At 41.9% G+C, this 24,018-nt stretch overlaps 1 protein-coding gene across 1 annotated transcript in view; it reads right to left on the reverse strand.

Annotated features, from left to right (window-relative positions):
* Positions 1-24,018, reverse strand: part of ITPR2 (inositol 1,4,5-trisphosphate receptor type 2) — a 255,283-nt gene that overhangs the window by 10,282 nt on the left and 220,983 nt on the right. The window contains exons 52-55 of the mRNA XM_062634812.1: positions 23,555-23,647; positions 18,792-18,919; positions 16,858-17,023; positions 15,448-15,608 (exon numbers count right to left, since the gene is read on the reverse strand). Of these exons, the coding sequence (XP_062490796.1) occupies positions 15,448-15,608; positions 16,858-17,023; positions 18,792-18,919; positions 23,555-23,647 (548 nt within the window). The remainder of the gene's footprint in view (positions 1-15,447; positions 15,609-16,857; positions 17,024-18,791; positions 18,920-23,554; positions 23,648-24,018) is intronic.

Below are 24,018 nucleotides of genomic sequence, written 5' to 3' on the forward strand. Positions count from 1 at the left end.
AGACTCCGATGCAGTGACTCTTAGCCCTTTCTACCCCATGACCCCCTGTTGCAACATGAAAACAAGCTGTTTCGGGACTTCCCTCCTATCTATTCAAAAAGAAAAGCGGTGGTGACTGCTCATGACTCCTCTTGGGTTGTGACCTCCCCAGCTGCACACATCAGAGCAGGAGACGGGCCTCCGCGTCCTCCAGCCCCACCATTCCCCTGTCTCACACAGATGGTTCGCTCCTTGCGACTCAGCCAGGCGAGCGAGACGGCCGTCAGGAGGGCTGTTACCTAATAGCAAGGCTGAGAAAATGACTATGCTTAAAGACCTCTTTGCTCCTCAGGCAGATGGTTACCGAAGGGTGAAGAAGAGGACTATGGACACTGCCGGGAAGCATGGCACTGCTTCACCCCCTGTGACCACACTGTGCCCCAGGACCCGTGCCACAGCATGAAGGCAAACAACCCGTCAGCACTGCTACTCTCGGCAGGCAGTTCGTGTCCTTTCAGGCACAGGAACGAACAGGCCGTTCACTCCTCTTCTTCGAGCCAGCAAGTTGAATAAATAGCAGCGGGTACAAAGACATCTATTTACTAAGAAATCTGTCTGTATGTCTGAAATGTAAATAAGTCCATCCATTCCCTTCCCAGATCTGTTGCCCATATAAGCAGAGAGTGATCCGTCCAAATGACCTTTTGAAAGCTATTATTTTTCTGCCTAAGGACTGAGCCTGGTCCTAAAAGTCTGTAGCTACATAGCTCCTACAGCCACCTTAAAAAGTGATTTCAAAGATTTAAAATATCTTGTGCTTTAGATGACACAGGGCAATAACCACTTTGTGATTTAATCACAGACAATAATAATTTGGTTCAGTGCATGATTCAGCTAATCCACAATTTGATAAATGTTCATCCTAAACTACAAACCCAAATAGCTTCCTGCAAATCCTGTTTGACACTTTAATGTTAAGACCCCTGATGATAAGCAATCTGTGCTGCACAAGAATATAGGGAGGGAAATTAGGAATTGTTATGCATCTATATGCATCCACGACAGTAATTCAAGGAAAATAAAAATAAACCTTGGCAATTACAAATAAATCTTTATCCAACAAGCAAACTAATAGGTCTGGCTGGTCTATACTGGATTGATACATGCTACAGCTTCTACAACTCATGGGAAAATACAGAAATCTGTTTCCCCCGAAAGAAGGTTGGAACCATAACACAGACCTGCCTTCTGCTTTAGCAGTGTCATTGATACATTTACCTTCATTTTAATTTGGCTGTATGTTCTTGAGGGCTGCAAAAGAATCTGTCACCATAATTCTGAATAATTGTGAGTTCTTCAAGACTGATAACCAGGCTAGTCAGTTATAAATGTCTCAGTGTTTCAGTACCAGCACTCCCGCCTGTGATATCCCTGCAAAAATTATGGCCAGGTATGATAATGAACCTCAAATTGCAAAGATTTTTCTCTGATGCTGTACTGTGACAGTTTCAATACTCAGCTTGAAACTCTTTAAAAGACCCTGCTGGTCCAAGAACAAGCACCCCAAAATTTCTGCTTATCAAACACACCTGAGGGACTTGGCTTTTACCTCCAAGAGGTAGAAACAACCATGAAAATAAGTCTTTACAGTCGAGACCTTAAGTTTGAATGTGATCTCACATCACTGCTGTGGGCAAACCCATGTGCAAATGGTAAGTATATGAGTCAGCAGTCTGCCCTTTAGAGTGAAACAGGCCACCACGACCTGAGCTGCACCAGCCAGAGTGCAACCAGCACGTCAAGGGAAGTGATCCCGCCTCAATCTCGAGCACCTTTGCCCTAGAAGGTGGAAAGTAGAAACCAAAATAAGCAGCTTTGTCCCCACCACACTGAGACAGCACCTTTCGGCCACCCTCCAGGTGAGAACACTGGGGACACGAGAGGTGCACATCACTTTTGTGTGCTTGGAGGCCCGGGCTTGTATGCCACCCCATCACCGCACTCCTTGAAGCCATGCTTGCTTTTTGTGTCTTCCCCTCCCTGCAGCGCATGTTCATTTCTCAGCTGCTGATTTCTTCTGCTGCTTCAATTGCTCTCTGCCACCTTATCTCTGTTGTAACCCTGAGAACTGATATTCTCCTCTGTGAATCTTCAAGAATCCCAACACTACTATCTGAAGCTAGGAACTGATACTTAATATTTGTGCCCTTAAAAGAGATATAATTATAGATCTGTGCAAAACATGAGTTTATTTTTCCACATTCCTATGTTTTTATGCTGTTAGTGGTTACGGGACACACTTTAGGAAAAATCACGTCAGATTATTCATTTAAAATAATTATATTATTTCTGATATTACCCCTGGAACCTGTGCATAACGAACCAACATGTGGTACAGAGATTAGAAAATAAATGTTCTTGGCTTATTTTTTTTTCTTTTGTTAAACAGATGTTGTTGATACAAAAAGCAGAACCGTATATCATAGCCTGCATGTGGACATAGACTGTCACTACCGAGCAGAAATTTACTGTGGCTAGATAGAGATTTGAAACAGCAATGAATCACTGGCTTACTAACTTTATTCACGTGGGTATGGTTTCAATATTCTGACATTAAGTGCACATGTCCTTAAAAAAAGAACCTTTTAATGGCAGCATGGGAGGCTCTGGTTTAGTTCCAGATGTCTCAGTGGGGGAAGCACAGTGCAATGCAATGGCAGCCTCTGTGCAGAGGAACCTGGCAGTTCTGTCTCGTCCCTCACAGCTCATTGTGGCCCTGCTATTGAATCCTGCAGGCTTGGCTACCCCAGTACTGAGAGCGGCCCTGCTTAGTGCCACACCGTGTAGGGCAGCCCTGTCACAGGAGAGGGGCTCATGCAGCCCCACCACTGCCACCAAAGTGCCTCCAGTTCTAACTTTTTCCCTTTCCTTCCCCTGTTGCTCCTGACATCATTTCAGCAAATTCAACATTCATTTGCTGAACTGGCTCACACCTAGCTGAATGGTAATGGCATTTCTGCTTCCCGTTGACTGACTTTAAAGTGAACAGAATTACTGTGCTTCTCCAGGCCCTTGCCATGCCTACCACACACTGCCTCACTGCTTGCACTAGCATGCTGAAGCCCCTCTTCTCCTGTTATTCTTTTAACAGTGATTTTCTTTTGCAAAACATGCTAGCAGGCACACTCCAGATATAGAACTCCAGACAAAAGCCAACAGCAGCAGTCCCACTGCAATGTAAACATACCCTATAGTATCATGCCATTGCTGGGGAGAGAGATGATGTTTGCTCCTTAGAGACATATTACCATTCAGCTGGTAAGGACATCACAAATTCTGACCTGCTTTTGTCAATGTAAGTGCTGGCTTGATCCATCAGATCAGGGTCTAACTGCACAGTTAATCTCCAAACCATAATTTCCACTTCATTATCTTTTGTGGCACGGGATTCAGGCACATACTTGTTGAAGTTTACGGTTTGGTTTTTTTGTTTTGGTTTTTTTTTTCACATTTAGCTTTAATTCTCTGGTCCTGTCACCTTATATTTTGCAAGTGCTGTCCATTTCCTAGCTTTAGCTTCAATTTGCAACAGAATCTTGGGGAAATACAAAGACTCTGCTGGAGACTCGTTTTTCAGAGGCTCAGGACTTGACCTTGTTCTCAGCTTTACACGAGCAGAGCTTCACTGATTGCAGTGCGATTGTTCTGGTTTAAGATACTGCCAGAGTTGAGGCATTTTGAATCCTGATCTGAATGTTCCTACTTTGGGCCCATTTGACTCTGATGTATTTTGCACATGGTGTGGCATGAAAGGACAATTTAAAGAACAACAGTTTTTGTTAAAATTAGTAAGAATTATTACCTAGCATCAATGAGCTATACAGAACTGTTGTTTTAAGCAACAGTATTATCATGGCATATACCATACATGTGCATAAATGCATATACTCAAGTATCAGTCAGAAGAGTGGAAAAAGATCTAGGTTTCTCTTTGAAGGGTTTCTTGACAAAACATCTCCAAGCAATGGCCACCTTTCAGCCTTATGGGCCTGAACACTACCAAACTGCTCTTAAATCACTTGCTCTGCTCAAACGCTTGCCCCCAGGTTTTGTACACTGCACAGCGAGCACAACTCCTTGCCTGTGCAGACATGATGGCCAAGGAGAGGCCTTTTGGCAGGTCTGGCTGTGGCTGGGTGTCAGATCCCACAGGGCTCCACCTGCCTGCTGGGAAGCATAGAGCACTTTTATTCCCTTTGGGAAACAAGCAGAAAATAGCAAAAACGTGCCTTCAGGGTACATTTGTTCAGGTTCGTGTCTACTGTTTTCAGAGTCTGCAAGCATTGATCAATAAAAGAAAAAAACACCATGGTACTTTGTGAACCTTTATCTGCCTGTACTAAACTTTCATTTAGTGCTCTTGCTCGCGCTGCTAGGAAAATATTGAAATAGATCCTCTCTACAGATCTGCTTTTTCTTTTGGTGTTTTTTTCAGCCCCGCATTTAAATACGGTTTGCTCTGTTCAATTAAAATGCATTTTCTCTTGAGAACAAGCAGATGATCAGTTTCACAAACCGGAGTTGCAATTTTTCTTCAGCAGCACCCAACAAAATGAAAAACAGGCAAAACATTTTAATCACATGTGCATAAAATACACAGGATTCATTAAATATGATTTAAAGTTGCCTGTTTGTTTTGGAGACCCTTTAAAGCTCCCACTACCCCAAACTCATAGAAGTGTAATGTGATTCCTGATCTATTGAATTTTGTAGGATGGCTGCAGTGGGTTCCATTATATATAAAATTGGATGCAGCCAATTTACAATCTCCGATACATACTTTTATCTCAAAATGCCCGGTGAGGCAATTGTGTAAAGTACTTTATCAGGGATTGTTGTTGGTAATATTGCAAGATTTCATGATGTAAAAAATACATCAATGTCATTTAAATTGAACAAAATGGTTCCCATTTTTTTTTCCAGTAGAGCATTTTTAACCATCTTCTCAACAAATTTGTTCAATAAATACTGTATGAAACAAACATTTTGCACTTTGTCCCACAGATACAATTTGCCAACCTGATTGATTTCTTTCTGTACAACTAATCCGATTTCTTTAGGCTATATATCTTCTTTTTTATTAAAGATGATGCAATCTTAGCTTTTTATCATACACACATCCACCACACTAAAAAGAGAGAAAATTCCATGAACTAGACTTGCAAGCAAATCGAAAAACCTGACACAAATCTCATAAAGCTGATCCCAAAAGATAAATGGCACAATGAGACCACAGTTATACAAATTCAGAAACTCATCCATGCAGAGTAATACAGGCTGGTGGATTTTTCTTCCCAAGACAGATACAGAAAACAAGTAACTTCTTCATCTCTAAAACATCTTTTAAAACAAACTCACACTAATATTGCACCCAACTCCCCCAAATCTTGGGGTCTGTGAACCCTGAGAACGCAGAGCTACACTTTCTGTAGTCCTTCCCTGTTTTACTCGTTGCAGAATCTCACCACTGCGTTTTGAGCCCAAGCAAAGTTACTATTATTTACTTTCAAATGGTGTTCCTGGTAAGGCACCAACCTCAAACCTGGTAAGGCACCAACCTCATCTCCCTTTTCTTTTACTAATTGCCCTTTTGTCTTTGGGCAAACCTGTAATCTTTCCTTTCCTCAGCATCTGCAGTTGTCTGCCTTGGCTGTGGACAATTTTGGAATCTTTTTCCCATTCAGAAGCCAGAAGCTTAGTACCACTATAATACAAGGAATAATAATTGTTTTCAAATGTTGCAATAATATTCTCAAACAGCACTGAAGTGTTCTGTGTTTGTTGCTTCCCCCATAGTACAAAATCAAATGAATCCACTTTACACGCTTTGGGATCTGCTCATCACATTGCTCCTCTGAGGCTGAACTTACCACTATCTGTGACCCCAGTAAAGGTCCAGCTTTCATTAGGCAAACCCATACACAGCCAGTCCCAGGACAACTGAGGCTCTGCTACTGCCAGGATTTTAAGCACAACAGTAGGTGCCTATCCAGTGCCTTGGGCTTTCCATCATTTGAAATTACAGAATAAAGGTCTGCCCACACACAGATCCGTCTCAGGCCACATGCTCCTTTAACAAAGGGATAAAAGATGGCTTTTGCAAGCTGCCTGGAAAGTTAACAGCTCTAGTCTCTGGCAGGTCAAGGCAGGAATGGATTCCAGCAGGGAACCGCAGCCCGTGTCCTGCCAGCAGCACTGCTCGGGTTGAGGGTGCTCCAGCTGGAACACTTCCACTTCATGTTCGTGGGTATGTGCAAGTTTCAAGGAACACAGCCTCATGTCCAGACCCCTCCTCGAGTTTTTAAGGCCAGCAGCAAACAAACAAACAGGAACCCAACTTGTCTAATTTATTGTAATTTGCAAATTAAATGAAGTTGGAAGGAGGACAAGGAGCTTGCAACTACACTGTATTATCAAGGCAGAACCTATTTTTATAATAAAATCAGTCTTCAAACCCTAATACTGTTCAACAGACAGTTGGCCAAATCTTTCAATCACAAAGGAAATCAAGCTAAGCTTACAACTGAGCCACAATACCACAGGGTCCAAAAAACCTAGTGCCAGGTAGTATCAAACCACTGATTCCAGACCTCCAGGAGAAAAACCCCAAGTCTTAATGAATATACTTTGGAGGAGTTTTAGGCTCCACTCTGTAACTTGCAATTACATGACAGCTTTGTATTCAGAAGTGATTTTAAAGGAAAGAAATAAAAAGACAGGGTTGCATTGGTGCTGGGACCTGTCCCTTTAGGAGTTAACAAGAGCACGAGGGGCTGAGCATGGAGGCAGCAGGGACAACAAGGGCAGGGCACACTGCCATGGCCATTCTGTCACCGAGCAGGCTAGGAAGATAAAGGTAGTCACCAACTACACACACAGTTAATCTGCTTGTGCTGCAGCACCTGCTGTTGATATCAATCTTTATTCTGCTGCAGCAAATGGCATGATTCCTAAGGAGGCAGGATCAGAACCGTGGTTTCCCATTCAAGCAACAGGGTAATTAATTTTGCCTGTCTGGAAAGAATGTATATAAACTTAAACCCACTAAAACCTCAACCTTTTACAATGAGGTACCAAATGAAACTCACCTTTCCCTTTATTTACCCATACCTCGCACATCACCTACCCAAGCAGGCCAACTAAATTACTTATGGCAGAGCAAAAAGCCCATTTTCTGGAAAACACAGAGCCCTTGAAGGAGAAATAAGATGCTCAGCTCTCATGTAGAATAGGAGCTATGTGCAAAGATGCAAAGTCTTCAAGTGGTGCTAACTTTTCACGCTTTGAGCAACACACAGATGAGCAGGAAATCAGCTAATTAGGCACATTACTGTAATTGCTTATTTTATGAAGTGGAGAGGGAGGTGTTCAGCACTTCCATAAGATAACAATGCAAAGGCAAAATTGTACCGAGAAGCAGAAATGGCATTGGACTACCTACAGAAATGAACATTTTTTTTTGATAGTCAGGAAAAGCAACAGCAGAAAAATCATTCAGTACCTAACAGCAGGAAAAAAACAATGCTTCAATTTACTGTGTAAATGTAAAATTAGGTAACACTTTAATATATGAGGGGAAAGGGACCTCCCCTCATATATCCAAGCAGTGGTTGAACCTGTGCAAAGCACAGTTCCAGCTCTATTGTGACTCTCTATCAGCACTCAATAGCTCTCAGATCCTCCGTGAATTTGAGGCAGGCCTTGAGGCAGGACTTTCTCTGGGATGCAGTGCACCTAAACCGAAGCCCTGAACTCCCTATAGAGCCTGCATCCATGTGGAAGGATGCAGAGCACTGCATTCTTACTTGCTTTTTTATTTTGAGCACAACAAAAAATAGGAGCAGTAAATCATCTATTTAGGCCTATTTCTTTAATTGCTTATTTTAGGAAAACCCAACTGCAGACAAAATTGACGACGTATTTCCTAGGAAATTAGCCTGTCAGAAAGACTTCAGATCTTATTTAGCAGCCCCCTTTTGTGCTCTTGGTGTTACTGCCATGGTAAGTAATTGCTCACAATGTGACATGCATCATATCAGCCTATTAAAAGTAATTAAGAAAAAGTTACATAGCCTGATGATATGTACATACATCTTATCCTTGCAAGTTCTGCTTTGATTACATCTGCTAGTTTTTGGAGGAAGGCCAGTTTTAAAAAGTAAAATAAATCAATCTTAACAATGGGAGCATTATTAGCCTCCCAAAAGTTATAAACTCCATGCCCTACTCCAGCAGAGCACTTGTGTGCACAAGTCCTGTATGCATTTTCAAGTCTGTCAGCTGCCAGATCAGACACTCCATGTTGAACTAGAATATATATGATAATGAAGCCTTAAAAATACAGTTTATTTATAGTGAGCCAGCTAAGAAGGCAGCTCACCATCCCTAGCAGATTTAGCTGGAGGGGTCACCCCTATCAGCTGTGTGCCTTTCTCCCTGCTGATACTATCCTACCTATAAAGAGACAGCAGAATTGGTACCGTGCCCTCTCCTCAACCAGTCCAGTTCAGAGTGGTGTGACTTCAAAGGCCATCAGTTTTCACATTAGTACTCTGGGCTACGACCTGCAGAGCCTCAGGAGCAAACAAACACATTGCTTGTCCTCCCCCCTCTGATATTGTGGTTAATTTCAACAGAACGGTATGGTGGACATACTGGGGAGGAAACTCCTTAAATTGTCTAGGATGAATCACCAGAATGCATGCAAAAAACACACAGAGTGTCTTCCTGACAACCCAAGTGTCCCTTCTGCAGCATTCATGTTACCTTCTATTGACATTTCTCTGTTTAGGTCATTCTCTCTACCCTGTACAGTGTTTAGCAATCCTCTAATGTAGTAAGAATATATATAGGCTAGAGATAAAAATTAGTAGGGAAAACTTTTGCCTCCAAAATTCAAAAATACGATAGATAACAGGAGAGAAAAATCCTGGATGTCAGGACTTTTTTTCTTCTCCAAAGAAGTTATATTTTAAGAGCTGAGGTCAACAGCCCTCTTAGTACATACTATTTTATTACACGCTTTGACAAAAATCGACAGCAGTAAGGAACGGCTTGTTCCACAAACCCTGCTCCTCGCCCGGCTGCTGTCAGCATGCACTTCCCCTTTATGTATGGAACTTTTTCACTGCCTTCACCTTGCCTGTTTCTATTTCCTTGGGACCTGCCTCCGCTAGAACCTCCATGTGGCCCTAGGGAGAGGCAGGTCCTAGTGGGGATTGTCACTAAACACGTTGGACATCAGTCTGGGGGTGCACACCAGGCTTTGGCATCAGAGAAATGACTTTACATTCACTAACCCTGGGACAACCTCTCACTGCCCCAGGGTGTGAAAGGACGGGCAGCCAGGCTCTTGACCCACAGCTGCTGGGCTCTGCAGGCTCCGCTTGTCTCACACTTCGGCTGTTTTGACAGTCAGCAAATTCTGCTGAGGCTGGCTAAAACGAGAAAAACCCTTTTGCAGGCCACACACGGGTGTGCCAGGGACAATACGCAAACAACTCTGCCTCCGGGAGGGAGCTTGTCCCCTGTCCCAGTGGATACGCTGGGGGGGTCACAGCTTCATGGAGCGACTCTGGCCAGGACCATGCAGCAATACTGCTGAGACCTGAAGCTGGGGAGCAGCTATGTGCTGTCACACCTCACATCACACCTCCACTGCTGAGGTGGGAGCATGGCAAAACGCAGAGTGGTGAGGCAGGAGAGGGAAGGATGCCAAGGGAAAAGGGTTTGCGCTGCCCAGCACACAGCATGGACAGAATGACAACTATTGTGAGACTTCTCAATGGCTCGTTTGGCATTCTTCCCAGTGCTGCTTTTGAATTTAATACCCACTTCTGGGTATCTAATAAAAAAAGAGGCAAAAACATGAGGCTGGAGGTAGGAAGAAGAGAGACAACAGCAACAGCTCAAGGGAGCACTAAATTCAGTTCAATTTTCAAACTTCAGTATTTAAAAAAAAACAGAATTTTTAAAAATAATATTTGGTAAATTCTTCTTTCATTTAAAACAACAGTAACAAAGTTTTAAAAAAGGCTGACACCTACAAAATACTTAAACTGAAGTAGTTACAGTATTTTGTCACATTACCAATGACAGGTCATTGCTGTGACACAAAAATGCTTTTAAAAGAACTGAATAAAATCATCACCGTTTAGAATTTCGGGCTGCTGTTGCTCAACCTGTCTCTTCTGTTTTGTCCTTATGATGTTGATGGGAATTTTGCTTTTGATTTCAGCGGAGGTGTTGGGATCCTGAGTAGCCTGAAGAGAGATTTAAGACTAGGAATTTGCTTTTCAGGAGGGACACATTTACAGATAAAACAAGATATAAAGGAATACTTTTAAGATACTATTATAGTATAAAAGGCTTATGGTCCCAATGGCCGCAATGTCAGGAGAACAGAAACTTAGATTTTCCTTGCCTTGCTTTAGGGAGATGGTCTAATGCATGGCAGTATCCTTTACTTTCATGAACAGAGAGTTTTAGAGCAGTTTGCAGCTGATTGAGGAGTTGTGTAATTGCACCAATTACACCCCATTACATAATTAAAGTAAATAAGTAATAATATAATTACGTCTGTAATTCTGTAGTTATGACAGGTAGCACTAATGCTGATAAAATCCATTATGAAACTTGCTAAGAACTATGGACAGGGCACCTGAGAACAAAACTTTTAGGGCTTCATTTGCTAAAAGCTGTCATTCTTCTAATGGGCAAAATTATTAATTTAATTACTATGCCAACAGCCTTTTATTTCTGAAAATGAATGGAGACACAAATTATATCAATCATATCAATGGAGGCTAATTCATATCTCTGTTTTGTGGAAAAAAAAATCAGGAACTAATCATCTACATTTTTTGCCTCCATTTATCTATTTATAGCTACCATAGCTTAGGTGAAATCTGCATGTACAAATTGCACCTCTGAAAAGAGAAGTCTAAGAATATGGATGTTAACCTTCATTGTTCCAGTTATCGCATTAAACTGTCTCCTCTGACAAATGGACACAAGGAACATTCAAAGATTGCTGTATCGATGTAATACAAGTTAGATGAATCTCTCTAGGTTTGCTAAGGATGGTATGTCTGGTCAAATGGGTCAGATAAGTTCTTTTCTGCAGGCATGAAAATTCAATAGGGGAATCATTCATGCAGGTTCTCAGTGCAAATGCAAGGCATGTAGCCAGCTTTTCAAAGTTTCTGTCTTTTCGGATATTGTATAATAACTATCTGACTTCATAAAAGAAGCCTGGATAACAAACAAATAATAAAACCTACTGCCCTGATTTAATATTCATTAATATTTCACACGATAACTGATATGAGATAGTGTGCAAGAAGAATGGGCATCACTGGAAGATCTGAAGTGCTTTATTCCCACCAATGTCTCCATAAAGTAACTGTCTGAAAAGCTAGAGGTGAATAAACTGTGTCGTTATACAATACATTTTATATACTTGATGCCTTTTTTCTAAAAAGGAAAAGAAAAAATAATACCTTGCTTTATGAAAGCTGTGTAACTACTGATTACTTCTGTCACTGCTCAGAGCAGTACGCTGAGCAATGAAGCAAATACAAAGCTGCTGGGAAAATCAAAATCACAGGGAACATTAGGATTTTGGAGTGCTGATGTCCACAGTCCAGAAGAAAGCAAAAGAAGTCTTCTGCTCCAAGGTCTTTTGAGGCCAGAGACATGCAAGATAATGGGAATGTCTTGAAACAAGCCACCCCTGGAACAACGATACAAGTGAACACGTAAACCTGTAAAAATACTGGCTTTGAGTGATGGGGGTGTACAACATCACCTACAAGTTTCTTTCCCCTTCCTGAACTGGGAAAAGTGCAATTAGATGTATAAATAATTCCCATCCCTTTTGGCACCCAGCCTTTCAAATGATATTCCAAAGTAAGAAAACCATAGTATTCCTGTTTTTTTCCAGTTCTGCTACCAGCAAGCCTTCAAAACAGAAGCTTCACTGTTTGCTAGAGCAATGACATAAAAGACTGAGAGTCATAATAGAGATAGTCATATTTTTGGGTCCTGATGGGTCTGGGCAATGGAGAAAAGAGACTACCAGAAACAGTAGATGCTTTCCCTGATACTTAATCATGATACTTATTCTGCTGTTACTTTTTGTAATACTTTGCAAGACAGTAGTAGAAAAGTACAAATAATAATTGGTTCCTAACTACAGTTGTAGGAGTAGTGAGGATGATATTTGGCACTAAACTCTACTTTCTATTAAAGAAGTTACTGCAGCATACTCCAAAGCTTTGACCTACATGTATTGAAGGATGGATCTTAATCTTGAAGATTGGATTTGATTAGAAATTCTCTCTAAGTAATCCGGCTGTGAAAATATAGAATTTGGGTTTGATCCATTAATGCTACAAAAGCAGCCATAAAGGCATAGCTAGTCATAATAAGAACTAGTAGAGTTAAGAGAGCTTTTCCAGGAGTATGATTCATAGAGGTTTTGCAGCCATATTCTGTATCACCAGAAATATAAAATGTCATTCCAACTTGTCCTCTTCAAAGAGGTCCTGAGTCTGCCCTGTTCTTCCAAACACCCTATTTTTAGAAATATTTGTCATATTCCCATACAACCCCTAGTGAGCTTCATTCAACAACAACTCAGTTCCACTGGCGAGTCCCAGCTCCCTTTTGAAAGGTTTCTTTGAAGTCTGCCCCTCTTGTGCCAGCTCCTAAATGGGACTTGGTCTCTTACCAGGAGCTTGGTCACCTCTCCCAGCATCACAAAAATGGTCATTCAGCGTTCAGGCTGTCCCAAAGTCTGAATCAGCTTATCTCCATCTTCAGGGCAAAACCTGTATCTCAAGCTTAATTTCTGCATGGAAATGTAGTACATCTCACATGCTCGTCATGTAATTTCATTACTACCATGCTGTGTTTGAAACACACCAAACACCTACGCTACATCAGCTGACAGCTACAAAACTACCTCCCAGTGTTTTCCTTTTGACTCTTCTTTTGGTCCTAGGCAAAGCTGTCTCTCTAAATTTCTTCTTCCAGTTGAATATCATACTTCCAGAATACTCTGCTCTTTCAGTGTGTTTTCTTTCTTGGCATTCCTTGTACCCCATGGTATACAGTAATCTCTGGCTCCAAGTGAGACAGTCTTTTTCAGTTCGCTCAAGCAGTCCCAAGTGCTTCTGCTATGCAGCACCAGTATTTCTGCAGCATACCTTCCCTAGATTTTGTACTGGGGAATTTAAACTACACAAAGATACAGTCACTAATCCCACACCAGCCACTTGTACTTTGTCCAAACATTTGTTTTGCCTTTTGTCCCCACTCCCTCACTCTCTCTTACATGCCATGTAAACTTTACACCTCTAGGTCCATACATACCTCTCCCATCATCCAGAACAACCATGAACTTCATATATACCCACGGAGAAAAAAAATAAATCTTTCCTTTAGAGGGTTTAACAATCCCAAAATCTGGATTAACCACATAAACTGTCAGCATTCTGCCACAGAGGAACAGGGGCTTTGAGAAATCAGTTCAAAGCTTGAGGTCACATGTGTTGCGGTGCTTTTCCATTAATATTTTAGATATTCAAACAGGAGTTCCCACCATTAATTCAAACATAAAATACATTAGTGAATTACATCAGGAAAGTCAAACCACTGCTGACACAGGATGAATAAACTTACTATGAATATTACTGCATCCCTTGGAATTAAACATTAATACTTAACATACTTGCAAAGTTTATAATCCTATACATACTGGAGGTAGCACAGAGAAAGAATAGGCAAATGAGACAAGCCCTGAAGTCCACAAATTAAAGTGAATTTCTCAGATAAGCTAAAATATTTTCATATGTAAGAGGACAACTTGCCACTGTGGATAATTTCTTGTTATGGAACAGAGGATACAAGCGTTTGTTTTAGTTTTTCCATCTCTCCTATCATACTGCAGAAGCGTAGATCCATTACTGTCTAGTAGTACAAATGCCCTGAGCTGGGTAGTGAGACTGATGGTTCAAAATTTCCATAGATATAGGCTGTTCCTTTGTACCTGAGCATTGAATTCCCACCACCTGCCACACCACCTTCCCATGTAGTGGTAATAGGACTTACCAAAGCTCCATTTCATTGCAGCATTCAAGCACGCACTCCTGTCTAAACATGAGCCATTCCACTAATGTGAGTTCTTCAAGGTAAGCCCTACATAAGCCTGCAGAGTGGCTGGGAGTCATCTCCTCTAAGGTTGGCCAGCTCCTAATTAGGCATCTTGTCTAAACTAATCACTTAGGCTCTCCATGAAGTAAGAATGGCAATGCCAAGGTGAGCCACCCCAGCTACCCTAGAAACCTGTCTAAGGCAGGACAAATAACCCAGCTTTCTGCACAGACAAGGCAGAGAGCTGGGATCAATTTAAACTAGGGGCCTGACTTGAAGACAGCTGAAGTTAGGGGAGAAGAATCTTCCCCTTGGCTAAACTGAGGACTAAAAGAGCACCCAGCATCCCACTAGTGAAGTTGGTTGGCATGTATAATCAAAGGGCCAATAAGGGATAACTGAGCAGATACTCTCAATAGCAATGTGGCTCCAGAAATGCATAAACAGCAAAGTCTGATGTGCACCGGTTACACCCGCCTCTGGGATTCAGACACAAGCCAGCTCCGCAACCACAGACCCTGGCACAGGCCCTGAGCCATGCAGTAGGTGCCAGGAAGTCCATGGGAAGAAAATGCTGCACCAGAGTATACCAGCAGGTAAGAAGGATTCCTCAAAAATGTAGCCCCAAGCCAGTCAGCCTAGATAATGCATCCCTCCCACCAGAATGAATCCTCTTCAGTAGCAGGCTGGAAATGAAATGTAATCGAACATCTCTCTGCCCCAGTGTCATCAAATTTCTCTCTCTGAATCCAAGTCATACCCTCACTGCTTCACAAGGCAGTTTCTGTAGCTCTTCAAATCCCTGCAGCAGCTCTTCTTGGTCTTTTCAATAGCGTGTTCCGAGCAGTCATAGGAGAAAAGCACTACCCCTCAACACTGACCCTGTGTTTCACTGTTCAGCAGGAGATGTTATTTTTCTGGACAACAGCCCAGAGATACCGGGCAAAGTCAGAGCAGCAGCAGCAGATGTTATGATGCATGCTCTCCTGCCTCTGGTTTGGCTAATGAGGCAGCAGAAACCACAGAGCATGAGAGCACAAATGCCAAGCTGGAGACTACAGCTTGTGCCTTCATCTTTTTTATTATGTTTAAGACTGGGCTTTGTTGCAGACTAGGACACATGAAAATATCTTTAAAAATACAGATCGATGCCTCCTATTGTTCAGAGAGAGGGAAAAAGAAAGATATTCTCTGCTCTAGCTGCAAGGAGCATCTCTCCATTTCATAAAGCCTGTGCCCAAATTGACTTACCACAATCATTTGTGCCACGTAGCTCTCCGGGCCAGTGTATTCAGTTGGATCTTTAACTTTGACAAGAACTATGAAGTACAAATAATGCCACATGTTGTGTTCTGACTTTATATGCTCCTCAAACGAAACGGTCTTGTTATCGAATTTGTCTCTCTCCAGTCCTGCAAAAAGACATGGACATAAAGCAGAAAAATAAACTTTAATGTAAAATATGCAAACCTGTTAAATACATTAGAGAAAGGAACCTAACTTAATTTAAAGGATCATAAATTTGAAAGATCTTAATTTAAAAGCTGTAACAACATACAGTAACTGCTAGGCAAGAAATACCAGGCCAGAAGGCATTCCTGACAGGATTCTTTCAGCGCAGCATTTATTCTCTTTTGTGATATTTCCTCTTAATAACAATAACAATATAATAAATATGTTACAGCTTTACAGTGCCTTCTATGCTGAGGGCTATAAAGTGCTTTACAAGTGTTGGCTCTGCTTCTTTCTAAATCTATACTGGTAAGCACACAATGTACAATCTAGGTCCTGATCTTGCAAAGATTTATGTACACATTTAGCATCAGGCACATGAATAGTCCCACTTAAGCTGCGGTGGGATTGTTTGTGTGCTTAAACCTAGCAGGGAGTGTGAATCTCTGCAGCTCTGTAGTCACACAATCTTTACAGAGCTGTAGTCATAAGAAATTTTTACATTTTTCCTGTAATGGGTCAAATCTCTGAAGAAGGATACCACAGTGAGAAGAACATAATGTTTGCCTTTGTGTTACAACTTTCCTCCCTGGATCTCTTGTGGAGCCTTCCACAGACACTAAAGCTGGTGTGCTCTGCATGACACTCATCCCTGTAAGTACAAGAATGGAAACAACACCCAGTCTGCAAAAAAGAAGGTATTTCTGAAGTTCCCTGGGGTAGTGAAGGTCTGCCCCTTTGCAAGTGCACCTCAAATGAAGAGCGGTTTATTCATGAGTTTTGTGTGGATGTTTTTCATTTAATTCTTTTATTCCCTGTTTCATATCACCTTGTGAAACAGGCAAATTTTGCTGTTGTTACCCTTCTGGAATGCACTGTCCTGTGAAATAGCAAGCTGTACTTTCATCTGTATCTCACTCTGTGAAATAAAGTCAGCAGCTGCACCATCTCCATTAGTAGTGATGATGTGAGTGTGAGACATAGCTCTTCTCCCTCAGATGCTGGGTGGAGACTACAAAGCCACCTCTTAGCAAAGCTATCTTTTGACTCATAAACCTAATCTTTTTCTTACTGAGAGGGAAGAAATCTGGAACCAAACCGACATTTTTACACTTTCCTTACACGAGATGGACCCCTTTGGTCCACACTTTATTTATTGAGTAATACTCCTTTCCCCATCAAATGTCTCAATAGCTGAGTAACACCTACCACAGATGAAACAAGTTGTCTTTAGTATTTCCTCTTTTTTCTGTTTTTCACTCCTGAGATCAGCAAATGTATCAATAATGACTCCAAAGATTAGGTTTAGAACAATAATTATGACGATGAAGTAAAACAGAAGATCATAAACAACTCGTGCAGCAAACAAGGGCTCCTGAAACAATAAAGTTGCAATAAGATATAAAAATAGCACACCTTTAAAATATTCAATATTTTCATGTTAGCTTATGCAAAGCTAGGCATCTTTTTTTCCATATGCCAAATTCTCTTATCCTTACTCACAGAAATGGGAGAGGGACTACCTATGTGGTTAGGTAAAGAAGATTTGGCTTCATGCGCTCTTATAGCACTGCGACTCCTCTTGTTCATCATGTTTCACACAGCATAAAGAAAAGACTAGCTTTTGTATCAGATGCTGCATAGATGCATTAGTGTAGTGCTTGACTGAAGATAATTACCTCGCCAGTACAGAAACAGGGATATGCAGTTTGTAGTACTCACTGAGAGCAATCATAGTTCTTAATACTGCCTTGTGGCATACAGGGATATGCTTATGGAAGGTCTCTGTGGAATACTCCAGTCCAATGCCAAGCTTTTACACCAAAAAACTGGAAGCCAGGGGAGCAGGCTTCTGTGATGCCAAGGCCAGGCTACTACGTGCCCAAGCAGTGCATGTAAATGGTTTTAGCACTGTGCTAACACAGTCACATGGATGTAAGCTGTCTCAGAGCGGGCAGGCATAGCAAGTGTCTCTTTGGGAACACAAGATGCACATGCATAAAAACATACACATGTGCATGTGCACACTCATGAAGTGCTTATATTACTCATCACACTCTTGTTTTTATATCATAGCTGCTCTCCATCTTGCAAAGGCTGGACTGGACTCCCACTGACACCTCTGAAAATAGCAAAGGTGTTACATAGCAAATAGGAGGCGACAGTCAGTATAAGGAGAAGGAATACAAAACTGAAGCCTTTTTCTTCACCCTGACACTGACTTGGGAGTCACTGATTTTGTCAGTTTCCCACACATTCATTGGGATAATAGTGCTTCCCTTTGTGAAGTGCTTTAATGCAGTTAGCATTAAATAACTGCTAAGTGGGAAGAGTAATTTTCAAAGTCTGTAAGTGTTTATAGACTTCATGCGGATGGACTATGTATATAAGATAAGGGCCTAGATTCCTATTACCAGCACAAAGAGCTCTTCCATCCAGATCCAAGTTATTTGTCTCTGGACTCCTGCAAGAGATCCTGCTTGTGAATGTAACCCTTGTGTAACGGTATGGCTTACCAAGCAAAGTGCCACTCGACTGCCTTCATATATTATGTTCTTTTAGAACTTAAATAAAAATGCATAAAACCACCCAAATATTAAGAATAGTCCTTGAATGACTGAATTTTGGAGGAAACTTCTGGAAGAAGACATATACCATAACATATGAAATTCTGCCTTCACTTTGATGCTAATTGAGTATAAGTAAACAATAGGACCTATTCCAAGACAGATGTCATGCTGCATTTCAGCTAAAAATACACCTTCTATATTACAGCGGAAAGTCTTGACATATATTCATCAATCAATCACTTTCAGAAGTTTACATTTATAATTCCTAGTGTAATAGAAAAGTGATCCCATCCAGCAACACTTCTTAGCAATGCTGGGAAGGTTACAATATGCTTCAGTTTTCCAGAAGGGGTAAACTACTACCTAGAGTTCCTTTCTTCAAGTACCCTCATCACACCAAGCTTAGCTCTTCTCATGAAATAGTCCATCTGGGATGTAAAAATTACATGGATAAATCAAGTGCGTGACATTAGAGCAGACTAGATACAAATACCATCTATTACTTCCAAGAATTGACTTTGGCATTCATGAGATGAACAGGGAGTAATGCATTTACTCAGCCAAAGCACTTACATCTTTGGAAGGCTTTCTGAGCACGTCTCCCACACCACCACCATTTCGCAGGCCTTGGTTTAATACGGTCACAATGCACATGAGCAGGGTGTCGCAGGTCCTTTCTATTCCATCCTCCTCCTCTTCACCTGCAAAAAGGAGAGCAGCAGCTTTAGGAACCGCAGCATCAAACGATCACTCATCAAACAAAGCCACAATTCTGTATGAGAGAAAGCAACCGCAATACACATCTGCCTTTCATATTCTTCAGCTAAAATTTCACTGATCAACCCTATGCTTTTGCAGTGCTGGTGACATACTTAAGGCACATGAGGCATACTTAGCCTGAAGAGAGAGAAAGAAAATCCCAAGCAGTTCTCCCTCCAGTAACTCTGTTAATGACCCAGAGCTTCCATCTCTATTCATGGGAGCACCCCTTTTCCTTGCAAGTACTCCCACTGGTTTTACTGTGACTGCTTTTTCAGTGGGCCTCCTAAGTGAGCAGCTGACACAGAGGAGAAGCAATATAAACACAGAATTAGAAGCACATTTATAAAAGGATTGTCTTCCTGTGAAATCATTCCTCTACCTACTCATGTACAAGCCAAGTCATGTTAGCATTTCAAATCATTAAGGAGGGGCTGGCTTTTATACGAGCAAATCTGTCCATGGTCTTTCCACTAGCACACGTGCCCAAGCACAGGTCTGATATATATTAAATGAAAGACTCACCCTGACCTCAGCTTCAAAACTTGGATTCTATTCTTATCTCTGCTGCAGAGCTGTTGCGTGGTTTTGGCCGAGCCACAGAGGGTACTATTGTGAAGGAGATATTTGAACGTGCAGAGGAGCTGGGCTGGAACACCAGTCCCTGGGGAAACTTCGTCTGCCTTGGCCAGAATTCCTCCCACCACCACTCACCCCCATGCTGCGGCTGCATTGAGAGCCTCCTTTTGAAGAGCCCTGCTTGAGTTGCTCCCTGTGTCCTGCTGGCTTGCATTGAAGGGTCAGGGCTGTGATTGCCATTTCTCCTGCCTTCCCTTCTCTTTAGGGACACATTTGCTTAAGCAGTGAAGGCAGCAATTCTCACTTGGTTTGCTTCATGCACTTATTGTAACCAGTTTAATAAATAACAACATCCCGCTGCGATAGTTAACTGAAAGAGCATATTTAACAGCCCCAAACGACCACATCTGGGGCACCAGATAGACTATGATAAATTGAATTGACTGAAAGCACTCACATTACAGACAAGCAATTTGGATTTCAAACATGGGTTCCCAAATTGTGGTGTATGCCTCACAACTGGTATTTGCAGAACAGAGCTGGTATCTGCTGATTTTGCCACCGCTGCTTTTGCTACGCAAGCAAATTAAATGAGAAAAAACTCCTGATTTAAGGAACTCTGAGCAAAAAGAAAAGCAGAAGCAGACATCAGGATAAACTTCCCTGCTTAACTGTAAGGTCATTACAGACATTACTACCACTAGTAACTCCAGATTTAAAAAATAGCAGCTTAAATACTGAAACTGAAAGGATAACTGAAAATAAAACTTTTTTTTTCTCTGTCACATCCAGAATTTTTTTACTAGAACAGTGATCTTAGTCATACAACTAATCTCCTTTGCTTTTGTAGCCTGCCTTTTTTAGCTCCTTCCAAACATTACTCCATCATTTTTCTTGGAGCTAATATCTGTGCTTGAGAAGATCATCATCCACAAGGTAAATTAAAAGCTTTTCTAAAAGCCACAGCTTCTATTTCATTTAGATAACTACTGAACAAGATTTTCACTGGTCACAAGACCAGAGTCAGGGGCTGGTAACAGTGGATGTTCAGATTCCGATGAATGACAAGGATAAAACAGGGCTGAGAACTGGAAGCTGCAACGTGAGAGAAAGTTGCCTACTAGAAACCCTAACTCACAAGTCTCTATGTCCACTGAGATGCAAATTGAGAGGAAGCTTCGGAGAGACGCAAGATACCACTCATCAGCTGACTGGCACAATCTCACAACACAGAGAATCACCATCCCACATTGCAGCACCCAGAAGAGCAAGCTCAGGTTGCAAGTTCTTTGCCAGAAAATCAGAAAGCAGACAGCCCAAAGTTGGCAGAAACCTCCAGTGCAGTAATATAGGCTATGGGGAGTGTACAGACATCCTTATGTCTACTCTCCTTCCACTCCCACATGTGGAGTAACAAGAGCTATCTTCGCTCTGGCAGCGAGGTAACCCTGCAGGCTCATGTTTTGCCTCAGTTGGTTTGCCCTGGTGCTCAGCAGCACTCATAGCATAGACTCAGCCCCTGTCAACACAGACTATGCCCAGACCACCAAAATGAGGGGATCTGTAGAGTGAATTGTTGAGAAGGACCTAGGATCAACACTAACTGAGGTTCAGGGGGTTTACTTGCAGTCACCTCCAGTCTGACAAGCGGTCCATGAGTAGATACACGGCATTAGGTAGGCTGCCATCTGATCAAGTTTAATTCAAAGGTAATGCAGGTTAGGCACTAAGACCACCCCGCAGTGTTAATCATGGGGCAGTAAGTGATATTATAGGAGAGTTTCCTTCAAAAATCCTCATTTGATGATCCACAGCTACCTGGCTTCTGGGCCTGATTTCCAGCACAAGCATAGGCAGGAGAGACACGACCGCCCACATGAATCTAGGTTAATTGGCACAGAGCAGTACCAGGCCTGGGAGTGGAACGAGTCTTTGAAAATGTCCTCTTTTACTAACAGGTATCTGTGCAGCTTTCTAGCACAGGTCTTTGTGGGCTATAGAACATAAAGAGCCATGTACTGTAGGCTGGGAAGTTCCTTCAAGTGATTAAGCATTTCACCAGGCAAAGACTTAAGTGATCTGGAAAATGCCTTTGGAGTGAAGAGTGGGAGACTCCTGAGGGAGGTAAGACAAAGTAGTTTTATGCTGACAGCTCAATGCAGCAGTGAGGAAGCATGCTGCAGACAGGGGATGCTCTCTGAGCAGAGCAGACTGGCTCCCAGCATGAGTGATGACTGAGCACACGCTCAACCAGTGAAACTCAAGGAAGAAGTGGAAGCTCATCAGAACAAATGATCAGCAATGACCTGATCTGAAAAGCAACTTATTTATGTCTCCACTCTGGACCTAAGATGCACTGGGAACATATGTTTCCTGCAGACAGCTGTGGACTCCTTCATGCTGCTACAACAGAATCTCTCCAAATCTCAGGCTCTGCATTCCACCAGTCATGGTGGAGACTGTCCCAGGAGAAGACCAAAGGCAGAGCACTACCTTTTGACAGGTGACTCCTTAGCAAAGATAAGCAAAACTGTTCTTGCAGAATGCTGTTTTTTTAATGTTACTGGATAAATAAAACTTCTCCAAGATTAAGTGACAGTGCACTTGGATGTTTTGTACAGCCTCCTTTAATTATTGTTTCATTTTAAATTACAAACAATAAGAATTGTGAGATTACTATCATTTAAAGAGTTTGGCAAAAGCCACACTGCGCCTCTTTTGACTGACTGATTACTCTTTCAATGCAGCAGCTTTGCCAATAGCTCTTAGACTGTTTTCTCTATCTAGTCAGACAGCTTCCCATGCTGTTTATGAGGACTGTTTACACACCAGCTGGGGAGAAAAAGCCTACTTTTATAGCCCTCTCCCTGAAACCTTTGATCCTAAAACCTCAAAAATTACTAGTGGAAGAAAAAAGCTTATGAAACAGCTTTATACTGGAACCCAGGATAGGAAGGGATGAATTACGTCCTCAGTTGCAGCCCCTGGCAACCACAGGCAACTGTGGCAATAAATATTTTAAGCCTGTCGATTATCCACTTTCTTCCTAAGGTCTAATCTAAATCTAACCTCTCTCAGTTTAAAGCCATTCCCTCTTGTGCTGTCACTACAGGCCCTTGTAAAAAGTCCCTCTCCAGATTTCTTGTAGGCCCCCTTTAGGTACTGGAAGGCTGCTGTAAGGTCTTTCCAGAGCCTCTCTTCTCTAGGCTGAACAAGCATAACTCTCCCAGCCAGCCTTCATAGCAGAGGTGCTCCAGCCTTCCGATCATCCTTCATGGCCCTCCTCTGTCCTTCTGACATACAGATCATATTCATAATGCAGGTATGAAAGTAAAACCACGTGTACTCATCTGCTGAACCAGAGCAATTAAGCTCTTCACTTGCCACAAGCATGAAATAACACATCTGTTGTGTGAAAATGCAACAGTCCACATTTCCTTGCATTTGCCACATGCTAAGAATGCACAGATGGACTGCTGCCTGTGCTTAGCTGAGCCACTGTAACTCATTCAGACATAGTAGCTTGATCCTAGATCTGGGCTATTAGGTCTTCTGACTACACTACAACCTTGGGCTAGATACATGTAAAAAATATACACAAAAAGCTTGCTGATACATGCTACGGCATTTAAATCAACTTCTGCGGCCTTAAATGGGTCCAGTAGTGGCTCGTGGCTCAGTGTGTGGAGGTGAGGATGCTGCAGATAAGCAGCAAGCTTTTTCTTCTCAGCAAAGTCAGTTGGAAAGAAGCAGCCTATACATTCAAGCATAATGATTCAGCAAGCTCATTTAATAACAAAATTAATGTCACGGCAACTGGAAATCAGGTGTGGGAAGCACTCACGTTACAGGCAACTTGCCAGATAAGCTCCAAGCCTTGCAGAAGTTGAGCACTTAAAGCAAGGATCATCATTTCTCACATTAGCAAATGTCTCCACTATAAGGACACACACTCTCAGTTCTAATTGATCATCAGTCTGGGAAACTTTTTTACTCACCTGGGTTAGTAACAGGGATGCTTGCAGAACAGTTCTCTTTTGCACAAGCTCCCGTGATTGATGTGAGGGTTGTAGTGGGGACACCACCAATACCTGTGGAAAAAGCATGATACTGACAAAAAAGACAGATACTACATTTGATACTAAATTTTATATAATTATTTTCTAGAAGCAAATTACTGAGTCGGAAAGTTGAGAAGAAAAAGCAGAACAAATTATGCCACCAACACCTCCTTCCTCAAACAGTCTGCCTCAACAGCTCAAAGCAATCACAAGGAACAGAAACACGGTTTTATATTTACTGTATATCACAGATATTCCCATTTCATCTCCTGAAATTAATGAATCTACATCAAATGCTGCTACTTCTCGTTAGAAAAATATACATTCAAAGCAAGAAAGAACTGTCAGATGGAAAATAATGTCACTTTTAAATCCATTAGATAAATTATTCACAAAAGCTG

The sequence above is a fragment of the Pezoporus occidentalis genome, unplaced genomic scaffold (assembly GCF_034315485.1).
Source record: "Pezoporus occidentalis ecotype Australia unplaced genomic scaffold, CSIRO_AGI_Poc_V1 ctg44, whole genome shotgun sequence".
In the NCBI taxonomy this organism is placed as follows: Eukaryota; Metazoa; Chordata; class Aves; order Psittaciformes; family Psittacidae; genus Pezoporus; species Pezoporus occidentalis.